The sequence below is a fragment of the Borostomias antarcticus genome (assembly GCF_949987555.1).
Source record: "Borostomias antarcticus genome assembly, chromosome: 7".
Lineage (NCBI taxonomy): Eukaryota > Metazoa > Chordata > Actinopteri > Stomiiformes > Stomiidae > Borostomias > Borostomias antarcticus.
This window is the reverse complement of record NC_140240.1, coordinates 6,987,358-7,003,749: the sequence shown is the minus strand read 5'-3', so window position 1 is coordinate 7,003,749 and position 16,392 is coordinate 6,987,358. Positions and strand designations below refer to the sequence as shown.

Here is a 16,392-nt window from a genome sequence, read left to right as displayed (position 1 = left end):
CATAGAAATGCAAATGAATTGCATTCGAATCTTTTAGTCAAATGAAAGCATGATTATCATTCACATCCTGACAACTTAAGCCCGCAATATACCTGCTGTTTAGCAATGCGTCCGTGTAGTGACGTGTGTATTTTGCGGCGCGTTCATGTACCTGCACCAGTCAACCGCAGCCGACACCAAAGGAACGCAGGAAACGCGTGTACACATAGTTAAAGCAATTAAGTCCACAATGCTGCAGAGACATTAGCATAGGACTATTAATGATGGGGATCAATGGAGGGACCATGCAGAAGTAGTGCCTTTATTTCCTTCTTCAGGAAGCCCAGCCTTCCCAGCTCTATGGCTGCAGGTTGCATTGAGGTACAGAAGATGTATCGATTCTCCCTTATTTCCACACACTGCTGACAAATATCTCAAAGGCTCAATTCCAAGGGACTTCAAAATTAGATTACAAATGTTGATCACCTGGCGAGAGAGAGAGAGAGAGAGAGAGAGAGAGAGGGAGAGAGAGAGAGAGAGAGAGAGAGAGAGAGAGAGAGAGGTAGGGAGAAACCACATCAAAAGAGGCCAGTCCCACAGCTATATGGACAGGCCAGCCCTCATCTGCATGAACAACATTGCTGTTGGATTCTATTCCGTTCAAGGTGCCGGGAGCTGGAAGCCTCCATGAGCATTGTAAATAATGGCAAACTGTTTAATGCACAGAATGAGTTATTCTTGACAGCTGTCAGAACCTGACTTACAGTACACCCCACAGAGGGAGGGGGGGCAATTGAAGGAAAGAGCAGATGAAGTTGGAAGAAAATCAGGAGATCATAAATATTTACCCACAGCAATAGATGAAGTTTATGAGAGAGTATGTCTATTCGTTAGCACTACTTGAGTGTCTACCAATCTCATCTAGGCGTGCTGGTGAGCTGGAGTATATATTTTTCATTTCTATATTTAATGTACATACATATCACTGGAGCTTTCAACCTGGAAATGCATTCATACCATTAGTCCAGCAGTCTCTTTCGAGTTATTTTTGTGAGCGATTCACATTGTGCAGAAAATAAACAATGAAACAACAAGCCCAATAAAACATTCAGGAAGCTGAACAAGCTATTCCTGCAAAGGGGTCATTAAGCATGCAGCCGAGAAACATTCCAGAAAGGAGACATAAATCCCAGTGGTACGGATAGCCAGGTACTTACTTAATAGGAGGACGTGTTGTATAAACAATGGCATCACATGACCACCAGAACAACAGTGGGTCATGACCTTACATTTGACACTCCATACAGTAATACACTTATTTCTACAGAAATACAGTAGCAATACTCCAGTGCCTCTCATAGAGATTTTTCCGCCTCGTAGATGCTAACGTCACAGATCTGAGAGGAATCCAACCACTGATCAGAGACGAGAACAAACAATGAAACACCACTGGCAATGAACTGGGAGAACAAAGTATTTATGACAGGATTTGGGAAAACTCTCATATATCTACTGTAGCACAAGTCCCTAAAGCTTTCTGCGATTTTTTTTACTATTTGTATCAATAATTGAGAAGTCTGCAAATAATACATGCATTAAATAAAAGTCTGCGGATCCAAAAACATACAGTAGGCACACACACACACACACACACACACACACACACACACACACACACACACACACACACACACACACAGTTGTATGTACAGGATGCACAGCATCAATCTTGGATTTAAGAATTTAGGTCAGAAAATCTGACTTCATTGTCTGAATTAAATAGTATGAGTCAAATGAATATCAGTGACAATGACTGAATAAACCTTCTTCCAGTCCAACCCTGATGCTGCTCTGGAGATTATTTACGTGTGCCTCCTAAGTACAGTATAGTACATTTAATGGCTTTGATTCCCAGTCAGGTTGGATGTCAATCATTGTGCCATCTGGTGGAATCCAATACAAGGCTCATGAACAAGGTCACATCTAAGGCCTCTATCCACACCAAACCTTTAATCTGGATCAAAATATCAGTGGCATCACGGCTGACCCATTAAAACAGGGCTCTGTGGTGGAGCCGCTGTCACTTACCCATCGGCTGCGTTTTAAGACTGTGCAGTAAGGTCTGTCTTTGATGTCTCTCAGACTGGATCTGAGTGGATCTGACACATGTAGCCTGTGCTGGTCAAATATTCATGCGCTTAAGGATCACGTACCGTAGAAGGAGAGCTTTCCTTTTACACTGTTCCTTCCCCGCGGGTTTTCTGCCACACACTCGTATGTGCCCGCGTCTTCCTGCTGGAAATAAGGGATTTCCAGGACCCCACTTGCTTTCCTCACGTCTACCTTCCTAGAGAAAGGAACTCCGTCCCCTCTCTTCCAGTTTATGGAGGGGGCAGGGCTGTTTGAAAGAGAAACAAAATGCCGAAATGACATCATTACAGTGGATATCAATTAAACTTCATAGATACCGCTACATTTGAAACACATTCACGTACACGCAATTCAGACACATTTGAAATAAACAGTTCAGCCACTGACTGAGAGTGGTGTCTGAGAACATCCTTGTGATCTCTGTAATACAATTCTCAGACCCTAGCCTGAAGCTACGCAGGGTTTCAGGCAAGAATTGGAGCATGAAAAGTATCATGCTGGTTATTCTAATAAGGTTTCCACAACTCATGCGTTGTTGTCCCTGTTGCACCAAACCCAGAGCATACTTAAACATCTACAGTGTACTTACTTTCCTAGAGCAAAACACTCCAACTTTACAGTGGATCCTTTGGCTACATGGACTACCTCTGGAAACTGGACTTCAATTTTTGGCTCATATTCACCCATCACACCTAAAGAGAAATACACAGTGCATAATAAATACTTTTACTTTTTTGCTAATTCCTGGTACATCACATCTGCAGTCCTTTATCAAGTCCAATGGTTTCCCGGCACAAATGACTCCAGGCCAATTACGTCTGGTGGGTTTGGTGAGGCCTGTGTGATCTGGACATTTCCCTGACTGTCTGTGAAAGCTAAATGAGATCCTTATCGGCCTGGTCTGAAGGTATCTACGCACAGCCCTTTCACCCATGGGGAATGAGACAGGTGTAGGGAGGGAAAGTAATTGTCTCATACCATAACCTTTTGTAGAGGACACAAGCTAAAAGTGCCCTGTATGGCTACAGGGTCGATAATTGATACCTGGTTGTCACACCAGTTCGATTGCTTGCTGGAAAATACAAAAAGAAAGAGGTTTGTGCTTTGGAATGGCTGGGAGAACTCATTATGCAAAGCACACTAGTCATATTTAGTTAGATAATACATCCAAAGTGTAAAGAAAAACAATTGAGGATTAAGATATGTATTTTAGGGAGCTCACAGGGTGATTCTCCTAAATCCATACAAAACTAAGCTAGCATTTGCCATACATAACGAAAAAGGCAGTATCTCAGACTAAATGAGATTTCATATGTTGGTACTTTACATGTGATGAAATAACCAACCAAGTGTAAATGAAATGAAATAAATAACCAAGTGCTTTCTTGTGTATTTTACTACTACTCTAGTCACTATTCTCAATGGATAAATCATTGAAGCACACAACTTGTGTAAAGGAAACTGAAATTCCTAAGGTCCTCAATATGCACTTTGGTTTTTATTGTATCCCGTTGTTAGGAGAATCCCTCTTCCTTGGACAAGAAAGCCAACAATTAGATCACTGGCAGGCAAATTACTATTCCATTGGAGAGTCTCTGATAAGGAAAGCTTAAAGCATCAAAACATGCTGGAGGTGTTTCTGAAATAAGAAAAGAAAGAGCTAATTAACCTTTGAATTTAATTTGTATATTCCTTCAAGTTTTGCCTTTTTTAGGGTTCAAGACTCTTCAAGACAAGACCTTTCAAGACACTCAGAACGATCCCCTTTCACCTATTACCATTCTTTCTTCGTTAACTTCCTACTGTTTTCATGACATACACACACACACACACACACACACACACCAGGGCTCACCATCACTGCGGAGCACTAGCGGAGTGGGCGGGCCCTGTACCCGGGTCTTTGTGACAGTATTGGTGACCACACAGGTGTAGTTGCCCACATCAGAAGGCTCCACTTTGGCGATGTAGAGATTCCCTGTCTCCTGGGAGACAAAGCGCCGTGTGTCCTGCTTCACAAACGAGGGGTACTCATTAAAAATCCAGGAAAACGTCAGATCTGTGAAAAGAGGAGAAGAGATGTCTGAACATGTCTGAAACCCAAACTAGCTGCAGGTTAACAGGTCACACAGACTGTCTTCTCAGAATACCATTACACCAGACCTAGTTTTTTGGCAGGTGGGGCGTGAGGGTGGTTAGGGAGGTTGAGGTCTGGATACATTTTTTAGTTTAGCAGATATTTGGTGTTTTTATGATTCTTTGCACTCCTTAGGGTAACAGAGCTACCACAGAGCTCCACGCTGAGGTGAAAATTAATAATGGCCAGCGTCTGTAAGCAGTCACAAAGGTGTGTAGTTATCTGGACAGGTTTCAGGTAAATATTATTCATATGTGTTACGATAACCTATTTTAGGTTAGTTACACAGGTTCATTGGGACAATGTAGTGATACTGTTTAGTGTAGGAATTAGGCATGTGTGTGTGTTGTACTGTAAGTGTGTCCCATTTCACCTTTGCAAAAAGAGTAATAATAACTTTCATTTATATAGCGCCTTTCATAAAACCCAAGGTCGCTTTACATAGGGGCAGGGTGTGCTGTGTGACAAATAAATATTTCTTCTTCTTCTTAGGTATGTATCTGTGGAGTGGTTTCGGAGAGGAGCTACTGTAGGTCACACAATGTATAAAAGGGCGTGGCTAGGAGCTCATCTAGAGATCATTGAGTCCAGCTGGAGACACGCCAGAGGAGAGCCTGAGGACACTTTGTGGTGCGGAAGAAAGCAACTGGAGACCTCTGGATGCAGAGGATTCTCCATGGACCTTTCCCCACACTCTTGATGAACTACTGTACACCTGTTTTTAACCTGAACGGACTAGACTAAGATATGCAGAGAGAGAGAGAGCTGGCCCAGACGCCTACGACAGCGCCGCAAGACGAATTACTGCAGGGTCTGGCCAGGCCTCATCACAACAGTCCTCCGGTGAGTGCTTCAAAACACAGTCCCTCAGCCAGAGTTAGCTGCACACACGGCAGGAGCCAGGTAGGTTTCCACTTCCACGGCCTACTAGTGTATGAGGTAATAGTTAGCGGGGTATAACGTTACCACTCCACTAGGCCTTAGATAGAGTAGGTTGAGCCACAGGCTAGCGGTGTAGTGTAACAATGTGGAACGTGTTGTATATTGTATCATTCATCTCCTCAATGTACTATAACTGGTATTGTAGAATTGAAAGTTTAGCAGCACACTGTTACCTATCTTGTGTATAGAAATGGAAGAATCTCATCGCATGTTGGAAATGAAGGAATGAGGGAATCAACATGACACAAAATAGGGAGCATTACTGTATGTCAGAAGCTTCAGGTCAGTCATGCCACTGGTCGTCCTCTGGCTCAAAATGTCAACATATCTTTGGTGTCATTTCTTTCAAGGACAAAACACACATTTTTAAGAGTGATCTTTGACACTTTTGTTTCGCTATTTGTCTGCTGAATCTGTCACTGACCTATGTATCCTTCCTAAGGCAGAAGGATTCAAAATTCAGTCCATAGCCTTTCAGTCCTTAGGCATACAGTATGTGAATGAGATAATTGAAAACTAATTTGATACTGTACTGTTCTTCTAATCCATGATGACCGCCGTCATCATATAAATTGTCATCATTATCGTCATCATAATAATAATAATCATCGTCATTATAAACAACATCATCATCTTCATCATCATCATCATCATCATCATCACTATTGCAAGGAACAAATTATCCATACAGTGTGATTTCACCTGCAGTACCAATGACAATGTACTGTAATCTGGTGTACAATATATCTCTCTTTCTCTCCAAGTGTAATCAGTATATCCGTATGTTTTAACAGTCTAATAAGCTGCAGTTCAGTTTGCCGGTCCTTCTAATTGACAGGCACGCACGCACTTGTCCCCGCTGAGTCTAATCAAACTCATTCTCTTGTTAGCATGCTGGTAATTAAAGAAAACAGTCTAGGAGGATTCCTCTTCTAACTGCCTAGGCCATTTATCACAGTGTGAGCCTATCCATGTCTCAGCTTGCTCTGCCCAACAGGGGCAGGTATAGGAGCCACTAGACCTGGCCAATCAGCACACTCCAGTGGTCTAGTTTGGGTTGTGTATGGTCTGTGAGGGGGCTGAGCACAGAGGGAGATGAGATGTGCAGGAAGAGGACCATGGGGGAATGGAACGCTCAGCAGGACCAGACATGTTGTTTGTGCCCGTTTCCTCCACTGTGCTTTTGGGCTGCGTCTGCACCTGCTCCCACCTCATGTTTACAGTCGATAATAATATAACATGCATGCGCTGACTGACTACTGTATTTGCCAACAGCAAAATACATATTTACATACATACGATTTAATTAGGGGTGGAAAAACACATTCTAAATGTTGAAAAGTGCACACAGTGACAGAGCAAACAATGATGTAATACACTTGGTCCATGCTTTTGGCACAATGCTCCTTAAGAGAACTAGAGGATGAATGCACAGGTACAATGAAGTCACGTACTTCATATTAGCAAGCATTCTTGCTCATTGTACAGTGTTGCATTTACAGTACCACCATGGTAACAAGGAAACTATTTCATTCAATAAAGGCAGTCCTGCATTCACAACACATCCCCTCGAACTGATGAACACTTGTTGAATAATCATGCATAAACTCAACAAACCACACAGCAAACTGGAAGAGTTCCAGGTGGTTTGTTAATGCATGAGGAAAATACCTGATACAGTTATAAATAGGCTCAGGGCATGTTTCAGAGTTTCGATGTAGCGCTCTATGAAGGTTTCTAAGGTATACCTTAGTGAAGGAGCCATTTTCCCTATGTGTCTTTCCCAGACTATCGCTTAGTCGGCGCCTTAAGATACATCAATGAGCTGGTAAGAGACATTGTTAGCTGGAGCTGTCCCATGGGCGCAGTGCTGGAAATGAATTAATCGATGCCACACGCATTGATTGCTCATTTGTAAAGTCAAATAAATGATGTTTTAATATACTGTAACCAGCATCATAATCATTTGGTAATATTACCAAAAAGGAAGCTATGCCTACTAAAGGTCATCTGCTAATCAATTTACTGTGGGAGTCAAGGTGAGATCTCATGATATATCCAATTAATACATTATAGCCTACAAAATCTAAAATAAAGAGCATGAATCGGGAAATATAAGCCTCGTCTGGGACTTCTTCAAAGGCCAGGGAAAGTTATGATAATGATGATAGCTAATGATGATGATGATAGCTAAATGGTTGACTGATTTTGTTCTCAGACGGTATTTGGAGAGGACTGCACTGTCCAAGAGTACATCCAGAGGACTGAAGTTGGTCCTGATGAAATGACTAACAGGAACCCAATGGCTACGCGGACAGCGTCACTGTGGTTCCTTTGGTTCAATACAAGGATGCGTTGTAATGCAGCCATGATGTATACACAAAGCATGAGTTGGATGCGACACACTAAATAGAAGGGGACCTTAATTAATGAAATCAATTACACCTGTGTCTACCCTATTATGGGTCTAGCAGGCCTCATTGGATTATTCAATTTGCCTAATATCTGTTGGTATCCTACAAAATATAGTGGTGATATACAGGCAGCCAGAAAAGCCATATCATGTCAGACTTGCATGTCAGAGAGACCTGCAAGTATATCCAAAATGGCATGATTTGTGATAATGTGAATGACAGGAATGACATAGGAAGATGAAGACACTGTAATTCTACAATCTACAAAGGGAAATCTGGCATACTTTCCAACTGAATAGATGTTTCCCATCATCAAGTTTCTGGATAGAAAATTCAGAATGGAGGAAATTCTGTCACAGAAAATATTGTGTATGCCCTATCAGTGTATAACAATATAGTGAAATCTGATATAAATGAGAAAAATTCATAATTGTACTGTAACTATTTCCTTCAATGTATTTCATTGGATAGTGGACTTAATACAATTGATCTGGAGTGATTAAACAGGCATTCATTCCTTTTGTATCTACAGTATTAGTGTCAGTGCTGTGGGCCAACAATTAAAAGCCAGCCTCTTGGCTTGCTCAAAGTAGCTAATGTGATTTAATATCTACACGCTGCAGGATGGTACTGTAGCTGCTTCTTTAGAGCCAACCCAATGGCAGAGTCCCCAGGGATCGCAGAGTCAGCGCACTAAACCAATACATATTCATACAACAAAAGGAAATACTTATGACAAGGTTTATCAACAACAAAGTAGGCCTGCATCAACAGCCAAACCAAGCTGTCCATCTATACAAAGAGAGCAACAGTGGGTTCACTTTATGAGACACATCAACACTGTAGTGTTAATTATCAGTGTCAATGCTTCAGATTAATATTAATAATAACACAGCTGCCTGATCATCTGGTATTAATAATACATGTAAAGATCACTCTGACAACAATATTCATTTTTAATTGCTGATCTACAAAGCAACATCGCGCGGGCATGCTGAGAAGCATAAACAAACATTAAACAAAAAGGTCCCAAACAGTCTTGTTCAAAGTTGAATAATTCTCAGATGACAGGAATTACAGTAGCAACGTTGCTTTACATAGGAGGGGGGGGAGAGGTTGCTGGGGGAAGTTAGATAGGGGATCGGGCTTTTGCAGTGGCAGCTCCTAAGCTCTGGAACGAGCTGCCTCTGCATATTAGACAGGCCCCCACTCTGCAGGTGTTTAAATCACGCCTCAAAACACACTTATATTCTTTTGCGTTTTCCTGACATGGCCTAAGAGACTTGTCCTTTTTCATGTGACATACTGCGTATGTTTTACTATGTGCTCTATAAATAAAGTGGTATGGTATGGGATAGTATCAAGAGCAGCTTGATCATCCTGCTCTCTCTCTCTCTCTCTCTCTCTCTCTCTCTCACACACACACACACACACACACACACACACACACACACACACACACACACACACACACACACACACACACACACACACACACACACTTTCTCTCTCTCTGTCTCATTATATATATATTTTATATATATATATATATATATACATACATACATACATACATACATAAATACATACATACATACATACATACATACATACATTCTATAGATAGATAAATTCTACACAGCATCCCTGTGAAAGAAATCTCAAAGTACTGCCAATCCAATTGAACTACTAAGTGCAGTGTTCCCAAGTCTGCTCCAGGCTCGAAGAAACCTCCTCTGCACTGTTACTTTACATGACCAGACAGAATGCACATGTTCAGTATTCTCAAAGCCTGGGGGTTATAGAACAAGAAAACAGGGAGGACACACAATGCAACGTTTCTATTCTTGGTGAATATGTGCACAAGTGATTTTAGTCTTCAGTGCCCTTCAAAGGTCCCTCTCCATTAGAGAGACAGAGTTCAGCTGCATTAGGTCTAGGAATAAACACAATAATTGAGTAATACAAAGACCAAGGCTGGGTCACACAGGCAGCCCCTTAATGTGGTGGGGTTTGAGAGAAAGCCAAAGTGACAGCCTTTCAACCTCTCTGGCTTCTCTGAACTGAAGAGGTAGTGGGAGCTCAGTCTCCGCTGCACATTTCTAGAAAACACAACTATTCCAAACAGCGCATCATAACCCCCGCATGAAAATACCATTCCGACAATATTAGCCTTCAGTACTGAATATAATATTTAGCAGCTTGTTTGAAAATATGTGCCTCCTTCAGGTCTGATGTGATGTGTGTCTGTTATTATTACAACACAGCTCCAGATGTGTTCTTTAAAGCAAGAGCACTGGCCTGTCAAATATATTGCATCGGTGTGGAGCCAGGCAGCTCCTAGCCTGTGTGCTTGCTTGTATCTGGCTTGGCAGTGTGTGACATCTCTGATCTAGACCCTGCCCTGTCTCCCTGTGTCCCTCCCTCTGTAGACTGGCAGCCTGTATGGCCACTGGTCTTTGTCATTTTAAAAATATAAAAACAACTTTATTTTGCACCTTACAACTTTATTTTGCACCTTACAACTTGTCTGTCTGTGGATGTTTTTGTGTATACAGCATAACAGTGATACTCAGGAAATTTGAGATTGACTGCAGTAAAGATCTAGCCTGGTACGACCATCCCGTTCTCGCGAGCTCACATTCTGTTTCACTAACGCAGAATGGTCTGGCCTTCGCCTCCTCCAAAGCGATTATGCCAAAATCCAGACCATACCAAGCCAATCAGGGACTGCGTTTTAACTGCTGTCCCGCCCCACAGTGGAAAGCAGCCCCTGGTTGGTTCGTGTCCCTGCCGCTCACTAAACAAACATGGCGGCTCCCGATGCAACGAGTGGTAACGTTAACGTTAGAAGAATAAACGCAGCTATAAGTGCAGTTATTGCAGAAATAAACTTAATCACAACACTTAAACAAGAACAAGAGTATGCACTAGTGGAGTTTCTAGGTCGAAAAGACGTTTTTGCCGTTCTTCCGACTGGATTTGGCAAAAGTTTACTGAACGCTGATTGGCTGAAAGTGTTTGTCTGTCAAGGCAAGTACCCCCGCCCACGTGATCGCTCTCTATGGGGCGAAGGCCAGACCGATATTGCGGAGCGAAGCAGTGAGCTTGCTAGATCGGGATGGTCATACCAGGCTAGTAAAGATCCACTGACACAGTATTTAAGCCAACTCTTGAAATGTTAAAATAAAAAATGTGTTATATGAGAGGATTACACTATATTTAGATGATTACTTAACGGTATATATTTGCTCATATCAAGGTTGCCTAGCCAATAAGGGTGAAAACAAATAAAGTGAACGGATTTGAGGCATCAGGAATGTGACAAGATGTTTACTCTTGGGATAATAAGACAGGTCCACATCTCAAAAGCAGTACTGGCTGAAGGCAATCCATTCAACAGCTAAAAAATACAGAAATTCCTGTGATAATTAAGATTGCGTTTTGTAAGTATTGCCTTTTTTTGTAAGCATCAATTTATTAACAATTTGTTAATAGTGAAGAAGCATTATTTTGTGCCTGGAACATTTCCTCTTACCATATCCACCCCTTTCTTTCATCCTATAAACCTGAGGTCAATCAATATAAGTGAGATAGCCTTTGAGTTCAAAGCACACAATAAAGACTGGACAGTATATCAATACAATCATTCCAGGGAGTCTTGGCAACATCCATCTATTGATTGAATTGTGCCATAACCATAGTGCCAAGGCTAGCCTCTAGCCTTTTAGAATATTAAACGGATTTACCATTATTATTGCAAGACGGTTCAACTTCCACTTAAGAAATATTACTACAGTATTCCTTTTGGATGAAGCAGGATGTATTCTGTCACATGCAAACCCAAATAGTTGGGCAGAAGTAAAGACAGGGAAAATAGTGGCAACTCAAAATAACAATTAAAACATGATGTAATTCTGTTCAACGTCTAATGCTGCCAAATTGTTCAGCCAGCTATGGTGTATCATGGATTAAAGTGAGAAGTACAAGATGGTGCTCGGTTATCACAGAGGGGAGCTGTCTTGTTTTCCAGGACTGTTATTTTCTCCTTGCACGGCCGCTGACAGTGTATTCCTCCAGGTATGAAATCCCCACTGGCATTGAGGGATTTGTGTTTATGTACCGGGGCATGGAAGCCTGGGGACACACCGTGTTACTGGGGGTCCGGCTGAGAGAAATGGGATGCTTACACGTTACCAACTAGATAGCAGGCGAAAGCACCTGGAATTACACTCCTTGCACACAACACACCCACGCACACATACACAGCACACACACACACTTCCCCCCCCCCCACACACACACAAACATACACACATATCAAATACAACATCAGCTACATGCTATTTACTTTGCACTTGAGACGCTCAAGACGCATCTGTCACTCAAGTTTGTGGGGGAGTCTAATGAACATCTACTGAATATCATGGACTGCTTGTGCTCCCACTCACACTGGGACGATCTTCTCATAGGCAGTTCATTGTATAGGATTGCATACTGTATGTTGTATTTGTAAGCACCTATTGTATTTGTATTTTGCTGCTCTTGCACTTTCAAGTTAGCACTAGATTATGCTCCGTTACTTATTTAGAAAAGAGATGTGCTTGTGAGTTCTGCTGTGTAGTGATACAATGACTACCTACGTTAAAAGCAATTATTTTAAGTTGTTTTGGATGAAAGCGTCTGCTAAATGACTGTAGTGTAATGTAATGTAAAAATAATCTTGTAAATTCAATTTCTAATAAAAAATTTGTTGTTTTTCATAAGCTCTCACTAACATTGGGGCTCATTCACGAATATCTTCTTAAATTCTGTTTGTAAATTTCTTCCTCTGAACGTTTCTAACGAAAGCCCTCATCTAATTCATGACGTGTTCCTAAACCGCTGGGTGAGTTCGCACCTGCCTTCTCATGAAGATGAATCCCATGGTTTCGTAAATTGAAAGCGCGCACCAGTTCTCCCGTATTTGCAGAAAGTCTGTGAAGCATGCCCAAATAAAACTCTTAAGACTGTGGAGCACCAGACTCCACCTGTCATACTTAGTAGTGTCAGCTGTGGACAAAATAACACAAAAAATATGCATGGGATGATATTACAGTAGCCTACTTGTTCAGTGAATGAGAAGTTGAGTTGGACCAGGCGCAACAGGGATATTATTGGAAAGACAGCACTCTCGCTTTGTAAAATAATGCAAACAATTATTACAAGATATTACAAATGATGCAAATATTACTGTATTACAAACCACTAATTTTATACAAATGTCAAATTGAAGTAATCACAATCACCAATGATTTTGCACGAACATGTCTTTCGCACCTCACTCCTACTACGACTGCTCTTCAGTGTTCCTATAGTCTCTTCTTAACTGACGGTGTAAGTGGGGTTTAAGAAGAAATGCTTCATAAGAAATTCTTAACTTAGTTCGTGAATGAGGCCCATTGCTCTTAAGAAGAGGACAGGTTTTCCATGTGCACTGAACATACTGTAGTGACAGTATCAGTGACAGTCTCTTAGTTTATCATCTACTGTACAGTATGTCATTTGTTAGAAGGAAAAAGGTGTGGCAAAATCCACTTGTGGGATGTCGATCTCTTTTGTAAAATGAGTCTGAGCACACTAGTAAGTGAACAACTCAGGAGTTTATTCATGGAGATAATAGAATCTGTCATCCGCTTATTCGATTCTAAAAGTATAAGCCCTGGCAGGGATATTTTTTAAATCAAGAAGGACCTGAAAAGATTAGTTTTTTTTTTTGCGGGCTAGTAGCATTCCCGTCATTCCTCCTTACTTAAAATCGTACTCTCTATACTTCATCTCTCTCTCTTTCTCTCTCTCTCTCTCTCTCTCTCTCTCTCTCTCTCTATCCCCCACACACAATCACTAACAATCACCCACTTCTCCTTTCCCCTGTAGACCATGCACTGCTCAATCTGCAGGCCTGGGCCCATTCTGCATGCATCAGGCCATTCGGGGAAACTTCTGGCCAGCTGTCTGCCATACATTATGTGTCCCCTGACAGTATACACTTCTGGCTAAAACAGTGTTCCAGCCGAGCCTTGAGGACACACTGGCAGACAAGGTCCTCAACTCCACAGCCCATCCTTAGGCCCACCAACATATGGTAATGAATAAGGATGTGCTGGGAAGTTCATCTAATATTGCACCACCCACATGCATAATTTGATTGAGATACTGTAAGGGCTTTGTGAGGTGGCCCACTAGGGTGGCATGGCAGATTGTTGTCATCAGTGCCTGTCGCTGGTCGTCACCATCGTGGAGACAGGGGCCGAGAGCCTCCCCCTTCTATGTCAAAGGAATGACAAAATAATCATAGTGTTAATCTGATGAACTCAAGGTTCCCCCCAGACAACACAACACATTGCTACTTAAAGGATTTATGCCATGGCATGCTTCATCTCAATCAAAATACAGTATCTTGTATTCATACTGCACATCAGCATGGTCTGTTATTCCAGTGTTGGAAAAGAGGCCTATTGATTTCTCTTTCTTTGCAACACATACAACAAGTAGAAAGTCTTCATTCTACAAAGGCTACCTGTACATGAACGTGCCAAGACTCTCACGACTGACTGAAGCACAACAACAACAACAACAACAACAACAGCAACAAGTGTTGTCTGTGCAAGACAGAGCAACCTCAACAAGATGCAGATAAATGTCCAATCAGTCAGAACTGCCTTTTTGAGTGTTAAAAAATGTGTTACTGAAAATACTTCTGCTTGATGCAATGGTAGGCCTACAGTACTATTCTGCTGGCAAGACATAAGGCAAGAGGGAAACTTTATAAACTTTATTACTGTACACAGCTACAGTATGAATTGTCTGAATTGTTTTCTCTCTTGTCTTATAAAATGGAGGTGTACAAACTCATGTCCTACCTTTAAGTAATCAAATACCATCTGTTTCAATCTAGGTATCTGCACCGAATCACAAATCCAGATTGACCACCGAGATGGTAAGAGTCCCAACAGGGTACAAACTACACATTTTTATTGCCCATTTTGTGCATTAATTCCTCCCAACTGCTGCAGCTTGCAGTGTTTGTTTTCTACTACAGATAATTTGTAAGTGGATTTATAATATTGTGAGGCCGCTACGAATTTAGCAAGATGAAGCAGGTGTTGCATTTAATATCTTCTGAAAGAAATGAGAAATATCACATGGGATACATCTGCCAAACAAGGTAGAATATGGGGTAGGTAAAAGCATGAAATGATACCCTGTATATATTGCAATATCCTACTATATTTCAGCAGATCAGCAATCTGCTGTTATAGGAATGGACCCTGTATATACTGTATGATCTTTAGATCTTTCAAATTATCAACACATTTTCAAATATAGTCTGTAAATAACTAGTTTCCACAAATCAGATGGGAGAACTGAAGCTCTTACTAAGCAATCTGCCAAGTCTCTGGGAAGAAAAGCTCTTTCACATACAGTACAAAACTGCTGGCGAGTAAAAATGACAGAACTTTGAAAGCATGTTTTTCTTCCTGTCTAGAGTATTTTGGGATTCCCACTCTCAGAGATATTTAAATATACAGACAAGAATGCTTGTAAGGTAAACAGCTTGGTATTGTCAAGCGAAGTCCTGTCTCCCACACAGTGTGTTCAAATATTTAATAAATGTTGAACAAGCACAAAAAACTCAAGAGATAGAATAATATGAATGCAATATTTATACATGCAAACAATTTTAATACTTATGGTGGATAAATAATTATTTCTCATGTACTGTAGGAGATTCTGGGGAGGGTCAATTAGAAATCACGGAGGGAGATGGAGGGGTTTGGTGCACTCTACCGGGTGTCTAGTGTCTACAGATTGCAGTTGGACTTGGTTAGGTGGGTAAAGGGAGAGGAAAGATATCTCGGGGCAAAAAGTGCCTAAATCCAATCTTCTTTTCATTCTATTTGTAAAAAGAGCAACACAGGGAATATACAGTACAATCAGTTTGCAAATGCTTAAGATATGGGGCACATGATGCTCTTACTCTTACCTCCAGAATGTGATGGAGGTCCACACAGAAGAACCACTCCTTGTCCCTCACGAACTGACACAGAGCTTCTCCTGTGAGTCTTGAAGTTTTCCAAGTCTGAAAAATAATAGACATTATGTAAACCATTCTGTAAAAAATGTTTATAGTTTACAAGATAGAATTTATTTGTGCAGTGCTGAACATCCAAAATAAACACTGGTCTGAGAAGTGGGAAATGTGGAAATAGAGAAATGCAGTAGTGTATTGCGTCTGTAATAAGTATAGAGTGGAGGGCTCAACTTTGCCTCAGGCCAAATCTCCACCCTCTGTGCATAGTGCTTAAGGGAGCAAACATCTCATGCTTAAATTGACACAACTCATAAATAGACAAAGTTCAAGAAAAAAATAGTCTCTCTGAAACTGAGCAAACTGAGCAGCTGAGTTTTTCCAGACATTTTGTTATTGTGTACGCAATGCCAATAAGATAAAGGACTGATGGAAGTCTGGTATTAACAACAAAAACCTTGCATATCAATTATTCTGGTAATCAATATAGCCCAGTTGGAAGAACACAAACAGAAAATTGCAAAGATGTGATTTAAATGTTGGTCAACAATTAAAATGAAGTCATATATGGCAAAATGTATTGGGAACAAAATCGATTAGGCCTGAACCAATGGAGGCTCCAACATTAATGAAGACTGCAGCCATAGGCGATTTTACCCTCTGAGAGTAGGGGGGGCAACATTTTGACGTGAGAAAAA

The 16,392-nt window shown here is 41.2% G+C and overlaps 1 protein-coding gene across 1 annotated transcript in view; it reads right to left on the bottom strand.

The window, feature by feature from the left end:
• Positions 1-16,392, bottom strand: part of cntn4 (contactin 4) — a gene marked incomplete at its 3' end in the record, with an annotated part of 86,974 nt that overhangs the window by 35,873 nt on the left and 34,709 nt on the right. The window contains exons 4-7 of the mRNA XM_084441531.1: positions 15,650-15,745; positions 3,986-4,189; positions 2,720-2,822; positions 2,193-2,377 (exon numbers count right to left, since the gene is read on the bottom strand). Of these exons, the coding sequence (XP_084297657.1) occupies positions 2,193-2,377; positions 2,720-2,822; positions 3,986-4,189; positions 15,650-15,745 (588 nt within the window). The remainder of the gene's footprint in view (positions 1-2,192; positions 2,378-2,719; positions 2,823-3,985; positions 4,190-15,649; positions 15,746-16,392) is intronic.